This window comes from Galeopterus variegatus, unplaced genomic scaffold (assembly GCF_000696425.1).
Source record: "Galeopterus variegatus unplaced genomic scaffold, G_variegatus-3.0.2 Scaffold7505, whole genome shotgun sequence".
Taxonomy (NCBI): domain Eukaryota; kingdom Metazoa; phylum Chordata; class Mammalia; order Dermoptera; family Cynocephalidae; genus Galeopterus; species Galeopterus variegatus.
This window is the reverse complement of record NW_007733616.1, coordinates 96,629-107,386: the sequence shown is the minus strand read 5'-3', so window position 1 is coordinate 107,386 and position 10,758 is coordinate 96,629. Positions and strand designations below refer to the sequence as shown.

Below are 10,758 nucleotides of genomic sequence, written 5' to 3'. Positions count from 1 at the left end.
CCCCCGCCCCTTCCCGGCCCTGAGCCCGCCTCGCGTCACCCATTGGCTGTCCTCTGTTTCCCCGCCCCCCGGCTCAGCTTCAGCCATACGGAGTCTCTGGTGGGCGGGGCTTGCAGCCAGGGGGTGGAGCTTGCGCCCCTGTTGGCTCTGCGGAAGGCGGCGACGTGGCCGAGGGAAGCCTGTTTGTGTCTAAACTGAGGCTCAGCCACGCCGGCTCTGGATTGGTGGCGGGGCGGGGCAGGCCCGGGTCTCCAGCCGGAAGCGGAAGTGGAGGAAGATGCAGGTGTGAGGACAGGAGCTGGGGGAACTGGGGTCGGCTGGGGACCCTCGTCTCCGGCCTTACTCCGGGGCGCGGCCCTCCAGACCCGTCGTTCTGGCCCCGCAGGGTGGCGGTTGGGACCGTGAAATGAGCGCGCGAGTGGCGCGTCCCCTCCCCGCGCTCACGCCCCCCTCCCCACCGTGTCTCCTTCCAGGACCATCAGCACGTGCCCATCGACATCCAGACCAGCAAGCTGCTCGGTAGGAGGGGATGCACTCACGCAGCCGGCTGTCGGGGGGGAGGCCTGTTCTTCGGCCCCTGTCACCAACAGCCGGGAGCTCTGACACCTGGAGGCCTGGGTTGAGGCGCCGACCACTCGCCTTGTTCTGTGCCCCATCTGTGGGCAGACATGCTTCTGAGAGCAGCGGGAAGGAACCATGTACTTGTACAGAGTCTGTACTTGAAAAACCTACGTTTTCTTCTTTAACATTGATAATATGATATCATCCAGGCACAAAGGATAGATGCCTTGCTTTAAAGATGGTCAACTACTGAGTGGCAGATCTGAAAGTGGAACTTTAAGTCTGTTCGGCTCAATGGGCATGCTTTTTGCAGTATGCCAATAAAAACTATCCCTCCTTTCTTTTTAAAAGATTCCATCTCCCCCTTGATTTTAGGAGGAAGAGGGACATTAGACCCAGTTGGAAAAAAAGCTCTTTTAGTGGCCAGGACCTCTCCAGGTTGTCTGCATCTGGTCTTCAGACCTCCTCCCCAGTTCAGAGCCAAAGAAGGGCCTCTTCATTCTGACCGTGCCAGGGCATATGCACAGCTCCCGGCATTTTAATTTATTTTTTTATTTTATTATTTTTCATTATGACATAGTTGATACAATTATTATTATTCCTTTTTTTTTTTTTTTTTTTTTTTTGTGGCTAATGGGTACCAGGATCCGAACCAATGACCTTGGAATTATAAGGCTGCACTCTAACTAACTGAGCTAACCCACCAGCCCCTTCCAGCATTTTTATTTTTTATTTTTTTAAAGATGATGGGTAAGGGGATCTTAACCCTTGGCTTGGTGTTGTCAGCACCACGCTCAGCCAGTGAGCAAACCGGCCATCCCTATATAGGATCTGAACCCGTGGTCTTGGTGTTATCAGCACCGCACTCTCCCGAGTGAGCCACGGGCCGGCTGTACCCTTCCAGCATTTTTAAATGCTCATTGGATTCATGGGTTTGATGCCAGTCTTGTCCTTAAGACGCTGTTTGCTGTCTCAGCCCTTTGGTTCTGGTTCTATGATATTGACTGAATTTTTCTTTCTGAAAAATTGAGAGGAATACAACGGAGGGAGTGTAACTGATACTATTGTGAGACCCAATGTTTGACCAGTTGGCAGATTTATTAACAAGGGCCAAGGTTCTGAATTCACCACTATATGGGGCCATTTAGTCCATCCCATGCAGTGGCCACCAGTGGAGCTTCTTTAACTTCCCTTCAGATTGTCCCACCTCTTCAGCGCATGTGTACTCTTGGTGTGTGAGCTTGTCCTTGGTCACGAAAAGGACCAATAAAACAACAACCATTCATTAATGGTTTGCTCCATACCAGGTGCTGTTGTAGGCAGCTGACATTATAAAAATGAAGATCACTAAGATTTATTGAGTCTTTGCCATGTGCCAGGCACAGTACTCAGTGCTTTACCTAATTCCCCTCTGTACTCAGTGTCATATTATGCCCATTTTCCATGGGAAACTGAGGCACAGAGAGGTTGAGAGACTTGCCCCAGAAACCTGATAATTAGAACCCAGAACCACCTAACCACAAAGCCTAGTCCTTTGCTCTCTCCTACTGAGGAAACGTGCATGGCTCTCAAGCCACAAATGTGGGCCCAGTCTCTGAGAGGGCAGCCACTGGTATGCATATGTGCAGGGTGGTACCTTACTGTTAAAAGTAGACCAGTGTTATCTAGTCCTTAGGACGCTGTTGGTATTAGGGGCTTTGCATTTGTTCATTCATTCAGTACTTGGCATAATCATCTTGTATTTTCCATTGTCATGGTTAATCCCAGCCTGAGGAAGTGGAAGCTGGACAGCATCCTCTGTCAGCAAGAAAGATATAATTGGGCCGGCCCGTGGCTCACTCGGTAGAGTGCGGTGCTGATAACACCAAGGCCCCGGGTTCGGATCCCATATAGGGATGGCCGGTTTGCTCACTGGGTGAGTGTGGTGCTGACACCAAGTCAAGGGTTAAGATCCCCTTACCGGTCATCTTTTTAAAAAAAAAAAAAAGAAAGATATAATTACCCAAAGAAGCAAAAATATTATGGAGAATTTAGAATGGTCGAAATGGCACTTTGAAAAAAAAAGTGGCACTTTCAAGTCAGGACCAATTTAAAGTTTTTCTTTATTTCTGTGTTGAGGCACTTGCTCTATAAAAATCATACTGCAGATGAAGTCAGATTGTCAGAGTCTGTTTAGCACCAAGCATCTCTTCGGGCCTGCCTTTATTCCCATCTTCCCATGATAGGGATGGCCGGTTTGCTCACTGGCTGAGCGTGGTGCTGACAACACCAAGTCAAGGGTTAAGATCCCCTTACCGGTTATCTTTTAAAAAAAAAAAAAAGAAAGATATAATTACCCAAAGAAGCAAAAATATTATGGAGAATTTAGAATGGTCGAAATGGCACTTTGAAAAAAAAAGTGGCACTTTCAAGTCAGGACCAATTTAAAGTTTTTCTTTATTTCTGTGTTGAGGCACTTGCTCTATAAAAATCATACTGCAGATGAAGTCAGATTGTCAGAGTCTGTTTAGCACCAAGCATCTCTTCGGGCCTGCCTTTATTCCCATCTTCCCATGATCCCTGTGCCTTAACCGATGTAACCTTTAGCTCATATCTCAGTGTATTTCACTTGAATGAGTAACGGAGTGTTGATGGCATGAGTGGGAATGCTGTGATTTGGGTGTTTCTCTTGTAGACTGGCTAGTGGACAGAAGGCATTGCAACCTGAAATGGCAGAGTCTGGTGCTGACAATCCGAGAGAAGATCAATGCTGCCATCCAGGACATGCCAGAGAGTGAAGAGATTGCCCAGCTGCTCTCTGGATCCTGTGAGTGCTTTAGGGCTATGTCCCTCCATCCCCTCTCTCCTGGAGCAGTATGTATCAGCTGAACTGCTCTCTTGTTGTTTAGCCACCAGGGCTGACCCCTAGTGAGAAAGAAAGATTTTTATTTGGGGTATAGATGCTGGTTTCTTCCAAAACAAAATGATGAAGGTCAGAGCTCCATGCTAAAATTACTGGCTGTGTAGTATACATGAGTCACACCCCTGCAGTGGCCAGAGTAGGTGAGGAAGGTACCGTATCTATGGGTTCTGCACGTATGGATTCAACCAACCGCAGAGCAAAAATATTCGAACAAAAAATTGCATCTCTATTGAAATGTACTGGTTTTTATTCTTGTCATTATTCCCTAAACAATTCAGTATAGCCACTACTTACATAGCATTTGCATTTGCATTGTGTTAGGTATTATAAGTAGTCTAGAGATGGCTTAAAGTATACAGGAGGATGTGTGTTGGTATATGCAAATTCTATGCCATTTTATATCAGGTACTTGAGTGTCCATGGATTTGGTATCCATGGGAGGTCCCAGAACCAATCCCCCATGGAGAGTGAGGGACAACTGTGTTGTAATTCTCAGAGTCCTTGCTCTTCCTTGCTTTCCAGACATTCACTACTTCCACTGCCTAAGAATCGTGGACCTTCTCAAAGGCACTGAGGCATCCACGAAAAATATTTTTGGCCGGTACTCTTCACAGCGGATGAAGGCAAGTGTGGAGTGAGGGCCGGTAAGGTACAGCTGGGGACATCCAGTCTGTGGGTCAGAGCCTCTCTGGACTCTCTGAGGATCTGGTGGAAATGCCTACACAGAATGTTTCCTAAAATTTCTGTCTCTGTAGTTTGTGCCAAAAGTAGATCCTGCCCCCAGGTTTAAATTTTCAGACCCACTGCTTTGGGATTGCTCATTGGCGCCACCTTCTTGAAATGAAGTGGGTGGTCCAGTGAGGTTAGGAGTTGAAGGACATGGAGCGTGTATTTGATTTGATGTGAAGACTGAGAGAGCCTCCCCTATTCAGGGACTGGGCTGGGATGTGGCTGTGAGTGCTTTTCTGGCTTACTTTCTCCTTTTCTTCCTGCTCAGGATTGGCAGGAGATCATAGCACTGTATGAGAAGGACAACACCTACTTAGGTAAACTGGCCCATTCGGGGAGTCCTGGCATCCATAGGGAAGCCCGCGCCCAGAGATCTGAGACATCAGGCTTATAGGAGACACGGTCTATGTGTGGGTAGAGGCTGGAGTGTAGATGCTGCCTGTTTGTAGGTGGGAAATCAATTCCACAGAGTGCTGGAGGGAGGAGAAAGATCAGGCAGGTGGTGGGCGTTTGCTGTGCCTGACCAAGTTGGTGGGTGTGGGTCTTCCACTAGTCACCTCTTGTTTACGTGGAGTATGCTGCCCCCACCCCCCAGCACCCCCATTCTACCAGGCAGAAGAGGCAGGGGTCATCCTGAGGCCATATCAGGTGCCAAAGAGAGAGCAACTAAAGGGCTGATGGTAGTTGGGGTTGTATTTTTGAATAGTATAATCATAATAGCGAATATTTACCAAGCACCTACTCAATGCAAGGAATTGTGCTTGGTGTTCTGTATGGATTCTCTGTTCATCCTCACGTAAATATTATTGTCCCTGCTTTATAGATGAGGGTTGGGTTAGAGAAGTTAAATACTTGTCTTAGATTCCACAGCTAGGAAGGGGAACCCCATGCCCTTCGCCACCTCACAAGGGTATATTGGTGTGAACCCTGGGGCATGCCTGCCTTAGGGTGTGGGTGTCCTGGGGTGAATTTCCTGGGCCCTTCCCAGTGGAACTCTCTAGCCTTCTGGTTCGGAACGTCAACTATGAGATACCCTCACTGAAGAAGCAGATCACCAAGTGCCAGCAGCTACAGCAAGAATACAGCCGCAAGGAGGAGGAGGGCCAGGCAGGGGCTGCTGCGATGCGGGAGCAGTTTTACCACTCCTGCAAGCAGTACGGCATCACGGTGAGTGGGGGGCCCCTGTCTGCCTTCCTGGGCCTGATCCTGTGCTGCTGGGCAAGACTCCCTTCTCAGCCGGCTTGGACCTCTCTTGGGCCAGTGTCTCTCTCGCCTGTCTTCAGTCTTTTGATGTTTTCTTTAATCTGTTCCTGGGGCCCCTGTCTGCCTTCCTGGGCCTGATCCTGTGCTGCTGGGCAAGACTCCCTTCTCAGCTGGCTTGGACCTCTCTTGGGCCAGTGTCTCTCTCGCCTGTCTTCAGTCTTTTGATGTTTTCTTTAATCTGTTCCCACCACTTCTGTCTTAGCCCCCCTCTTCTACCCTCTCTAGGGAGACAATGTCCGAAGAGAACTGCTGGCCCTAGTGAAGGACCTGCCCAGTCAACTGGTTGAGATTGGGACAGGGGCTCAGTGCCTGGGGGAAGCCATCGACCTGTACCAGGCCTGTGTGGAGTTTGTATGTGAAAGGTAAAAAGGACGTCAGCTTCTCTCCAGCAGGGGTAGGGTGTGCCTCTCCTGTGACCCTTCGCTATTCTCCACTCGTGTTTTCCTATGTAACATTTGGGCTTTATTTTACACACTTGAACCCATGGGAGCCTTGCCCGCTTGACCATGTAGCCGAAGCTGAAGCCCAGTGCTGGCTTCAGGAGTGCTCAGCAGGGGAGTCAGTTTTGTGTCCTGTTGAAGCCCCACCGAGCAGGTGTTGCCGATGCTGCGATTCGTGCAGAAGCGGGGAAACTCAACAGTGTATGAATGGAGGACGGGGACAGAGCCGTTGGTGGTGGAGCGACCACACCTTGAGGAGCCTCCTGAGCAGGTGGAAGAAGATGCGGTAAGACAAGCCTCATGTGACTTGTGTGGGCCGCCCTCCGCAGAAACACTGGGGGCTGAGTGAGAGCTGCTGCTCCTCTCCCACCATAGCCCAAACCCTAAGACCTGAATTCAGATCCCAGAAGGAAGAAGGGGGTTTTCTGTGAGAAAGACTATAGGTGGAAGGGCCCCTTCTGGGCCCTACTCCTTTATTTTTCTGACTTTGAGACCAGTGTATAGATGAGTGCTGAAGAGGCTCAGCAAGCTGGTTGGTTTTGAACTAGGAACCCTCAGTCACATGAGCTCTCTGAAGATGGGATCTCTTGTGGGGAGCTTGGAGGCCATTGCATTTGAATGTGTGCTTTCCTGCAGGAGCATCTGAGGCCTGCAGGAAGGCAGGGCCTCCCTTTTTTTTTTAACCCACCTTCTGCAAGCTGACACTCTTTTTCCCTTTCCAGATTGACTGGGGTGACTTTGGGGTAGAGGCGGTTTCCGAGGGTACTGACTCCGGCATCTCTGCTGAGGTAGCTGCAATTGACTGGCACATCCCCCTGGAATCAGACTCAAAGGTTAGAATGCCCTCTTGGCCCGTCTCTCTGAGGACTTCTGTGATTGCTGCTTCAGCCATAAGGAAAGTGTTGTCTGTGTCTGTAAAGGTGTCACTTGAAGTTCATAGTTCTAAGACCAGATGTAGTCCCAGGAGACAGAGTTTCAAAAGTGACATGTCAGACTTTTGTCCTCCCTTCTGCTGGTGTGTGAGGCAAGGTGTTGTGATATAGGCAGGTGGTGACTCTACAAAGCAGGGAAGAGGCAGCAACATAAATGGGCCCACACTGCCATCTTTGTCACCTGCATCAGGGCTGCATGTCCTTAATGCAGTTGGAGTGTGCAGTCATTGAACTTACCAAGGGCTGGAGTTTATTTCGGCTCCCTTGCCTCGGGGAACTTCTCCCGACATTGCTGGGGTCCTTCTTCCATCTAGGAGCCAGGGGGTGATGAGATAGACTGGGGAGACAATGCTGCTGCTTTGCAGATCACAGTGCTGGAAGCAGGAACCCAGGGTAAGTGCACTGTCCCCTGCAGCCTTGGCAAAGGTCAGGTGCTCAAGGGCCCTATGTCTAGAAACAGAAAAAATGCAGTACTGAGTTAGGTTTCTCCCACATTTAACTTTCTCAAAATCTTGATGAGACTGTGAGTGGAGGAGGACAGGGAGAATTCTCGAAATTAAGTCTAGAAACTCTCAACTTTTTAGAGATCAAATGTGGGCCAGCTCTTCTGTGGGAGGGTTCCAGGGGGGTCGGTGGGCCCTGAAGTCTGACCTGACCCCCTTCCCCCGCTTCCCACCAGCAGAAAGGATGTAGCAGTGTGAGCCACTAGAGGGCATTGCAGGATGAAACTTTACCTCCTGCCGCCCACCAAGTTGAGAGCCAAACTGGCCTTTCTGCTGTTCTGAACGCAGCTCTGTGTCCCTCTTCATAGGCTGGGCCTTGGCAGTAGTGCCTGATTAAGGCTGAGACACATGGGAAAGGGTAACTTTCCCCCTGGGTTGGGACAGGACTTGGCTTCAGTACACTATCTCTGTCCATATTAATCCACCAAGGGCATCTCAAACTTAAGGGTCTTTTCCTTCTCTAGTCCTCAGATATGTCACTTCTCTGTCTCTCTTCCTGGCAGCTCCAGAAGGTGTTGCCAGGGGCTCAGACGCTCTGACACTTCTTGAATACCCTGAGACTCGGAATCAGTTCATTGATGAGCTCATGGAGGTACTGTCATCTCTGGGAGATGTGGGGGAGGCCTGATACCAACACAGGTGGCATCGCTCCAGACACCTACATTGACCCTTTCTGTTGTGTGAATGGTGCTGAATGTGTTCCATGTTCTGGAACAGGAGCCTCACGTATCAGTATACACCCATTCATTCAATTAATATTTATCATGTACCTCCTAAGCACCTGGCAGCATCTTAGGCACCAGGGATTGAGTAGTGAATGAAACAGTCAAAGTCCTTGACCTCATGGAGCTTATATTGTGGTGGGGAAGGCAGAGAAGAAGCAAGATAAATAAGTAAAAGATGCAGTATGTTAGGTGGTACTAAATACTAAGGAGCAAAAGAAAGCAGGGGAGGGAGACAGGATTCCTGGGAGGGGCTATGCTTTTGTATCTGGTGGTCAGGGAAGGTGACCAGTAGGTCCAGACTGCAGGTGGTGCAGAGAGCACCATGCAGATGTCTGGCAGGAGGGCTTCCCGGGCTGAGGGAGTAGCTGCAAAGGCCCCGAGGTGGGCATGTGCCTTGCACGTTTGACCAGCAGCAAGGAGGCCAGTGTGGCTGAGCAGAAGGAGCTTGGAGGGGGTGGTGAGTGGAAGGGCTCAGAGAGAGAGTCTGAACGTTGGTTTGACTCCAAGTGAACCAGGAAGCTGTTGGAGGTTTTGAGCAGGTTGAGAGCAGCGTGATCTCATTTGTGTTTAAATACGGTCCCTGTGGCTAAGGTGCTGGGCAGCCCAGAGTAAGGGGCCCATGTTCTTGGACCTTCGTTATGGAACTGGGAAGATGGGGGCCTGTCTTTGTTAATCTCTGGGTCTGTTCCCTTCCCACTGGCCTGCTGAAGATTCTCAGTCCTCACTCAGTTCCCTCCTCTTTCTGCTCAGGGAGACACCTCCTAGCCTCAAGAGGAGAGGAGGGCAAAGGGTGTCAAGTTTTTATGGCAGAATAAGATTAACAAGATAGGTAGCTGGTTCTCCTATTCTTTCTAGTCTCTTCTTTTTTTTTTTTTTTTTTCCTTTATGTCTTTTTTACTGACCGGTAACGGGATCGCAACCCTCGGCGGGAGCGCCACCACACTCCCAAGCGGCGCACTCTCCAGTGCGCCACCGGGCCGGCCCTTTCTAGTCTTTTCTTAATCCAGAGCTCAAACATGTTTTTTTTTTTTTTCCCTTTTTGTCTTTTTTACTGACCGGTAACGGGATCGCAACCCTCGGCGGGAGCGCCACCACACTCCCAAGCGGCGCACTCTCCAGTGCGCCACCGGGCCGGCCCTTTCTAGTCTTTTCTTAATCCAGAGCTCAAACATGGATTCCTGGTCTGTGAAGCTCATTCCTCCCATGGAGAGAAAATCAGTATCTCACTGGAGTAAAGAGAACCCTTTGAGTCTCTGTTTTCTTAGTTATCTGCTCCACGGGCTGGGGAGGAATGATGGAGGTCCAGAGCTTGGTAGGCTTGAGATGGGAATGGGGTGCTGAAGAGTGGCTGCCCTGCGCTCTCACGTTGTAGTCAATGAGTTTCTAGCAATAAAAGCTTTCGGAGGAAAAAGCCTCCTCACCCAGAATCTAGCCCTCACTTCTCGTTCTTGCATTTCAAGCAGTCTGAGGGCTTAGCTTCTGACGTTCTTTTATCAGTCTGAACCAATTCCTCTTCCGTCCTCAGCTCGAGATCTTCTTGTCCCAGAGGGCAGTGGAGATGAGTGAGGAGGCAGACATCCTGTCCGTGAGCCAGTTCCAGCTGGCTCCAGCCATCCTGCAGGGCCAGACCAAAGGGAAGATGGTTACCATGGTGTCAGTGCTACAGGATCTGATTGGCCAGCTCACCAATCTTCGAATGCAACACCTGTTTATGATCTTGGCCTCCCCAAGGTCTGGCTTTCCCCTTGATGCAGACCCTGCCATCTTGAGCTCTTCTGGGACCCCTTAACACTTCATCCCTGCCTCTGGACATCACCTTCTACTGGGGGCTCTCTTGGGTCAAGATGGGGTGGTTTGAAGTATGCAGGCAGAATCTGCATACCAGAGTGCGTATTCCTTATACAAAAAAAAAAAAAGATTTAAGGATGTGCAGGTGAGAGGCCAATCAGGGATTTGGTTTACCAAGCTTCACCTTTTCCAGCAGTTGAATGGGAATGCTCAGGGTGCACAGCTACACCAAACACTCACCTGAGTGCCCTGCACAGGTATGTGGACCGAGTGACGGAATTCCTCCAGCAGAAGCTGAAGCAGTCCCAGCTCCTGGCCCTGAAGAAAGAACTGATGGTGCAGAAGCAGCAGGAGGCGCTTCAGGAGCAGGCAGCTCTGGAGCCCAAGTTAGACCTGTTGCTGGAGAAGACAAGGGAGCTGCAGAAGCTGGTAAGATGAGAAAGGGGAACCTGCCGGTGGGAGGTCCCAGTCTCTGCAGAGCGAGGACCCTGCGCCTCTCTGCTTCCCTCCCACTTGCTATCGCTGTCTTTCAGATTGAAGCTGACATCTCTAAGAGGTACAACGGGCGCCCCGTGAACCTGATGGGAACCTCTCTGTGACACTCTCCACGTCTTCTCAGCCTCTGGGATTGAAGTGGGACAGCCAGGGATGATATTGTCGGCCCGGTGGCGCACTGGATAGTGCGCCGCTTGGGAAGCGCGGCGGCGCTCCCGCCCGAGGGTTCGGATCCCACATGCAGGCCGGTTACAGCTCACTGGCTGAGCGAGGCGCGGGAGCGACACCGAGGGTTGCGGTCCCGTTGCCGGTCCCCGGTCTGGTGCGGGGGCGACACTGAGGGTTGCAATCCGTTGCCGGACACGGAAAAAGACAAAAAGACAAAAACAAAACAACAAAAAACAAAAAAAAGTCTGGGAC

General features: G+C 50.5%; 1 protein-coding gene across 1 annotated transcript; it reads left to right on the top strand.

The window, feature by feature from the left end:
* The first annotated feature begins 85 nt into the window (after positions 1-85).
* Positions 86-10,504, top strand: CDK5RAP3 (CDK5 regulatory subunit associated protein 3). The gene is made up of 14 exons (XM_008592019.1): positions 86-283; positions 474-519; positions 3,236-3,367; positions 3,986-4,086; positions 4,461-4,509; positions 5,181-5,359; positions 5,681-5,817; positions 6,037-6,181; positions 6,618-6,728; positions 7,142-7,220; positions 7,834-7,922; positions 9,581-9,786; positions 10,101-10,272; positions 10,377-10,504. The coding sequence occupies exons 1-14, from the start codon at positions 278-280 to the stop codon at positions 10,440-10,442; spliced, it is 1,518 nt and encodes a 505-aa protein (XP_008590241.1). The 5' UTR covers positions 86-277; the 3' UTR covers positions 10,443-10,504.
* Positions 10,505-10,758: the final 254 nt, after the last annotated feature.

Bases quoted from the DNA above. Each gene is read 5' to 3' on its own strand.
- CDK5RAP3 (XM_008592019.1), top strand. The intron at 5,360-5,680 runs GTGAGTGGGGGG...TACCCTCTCTAG, and splicing joins GCAAGCAGTACGGCATCACG to GGAGACAATGTCCGAAGAGA. The intron at 10,273-10,376 runs GTAAGATGAGAA...GCTGTCTTTCAG, and splicing joins CAAGGGAGCTGCAGAAGCTG to ATTGAAGCTGACATCTCTAA.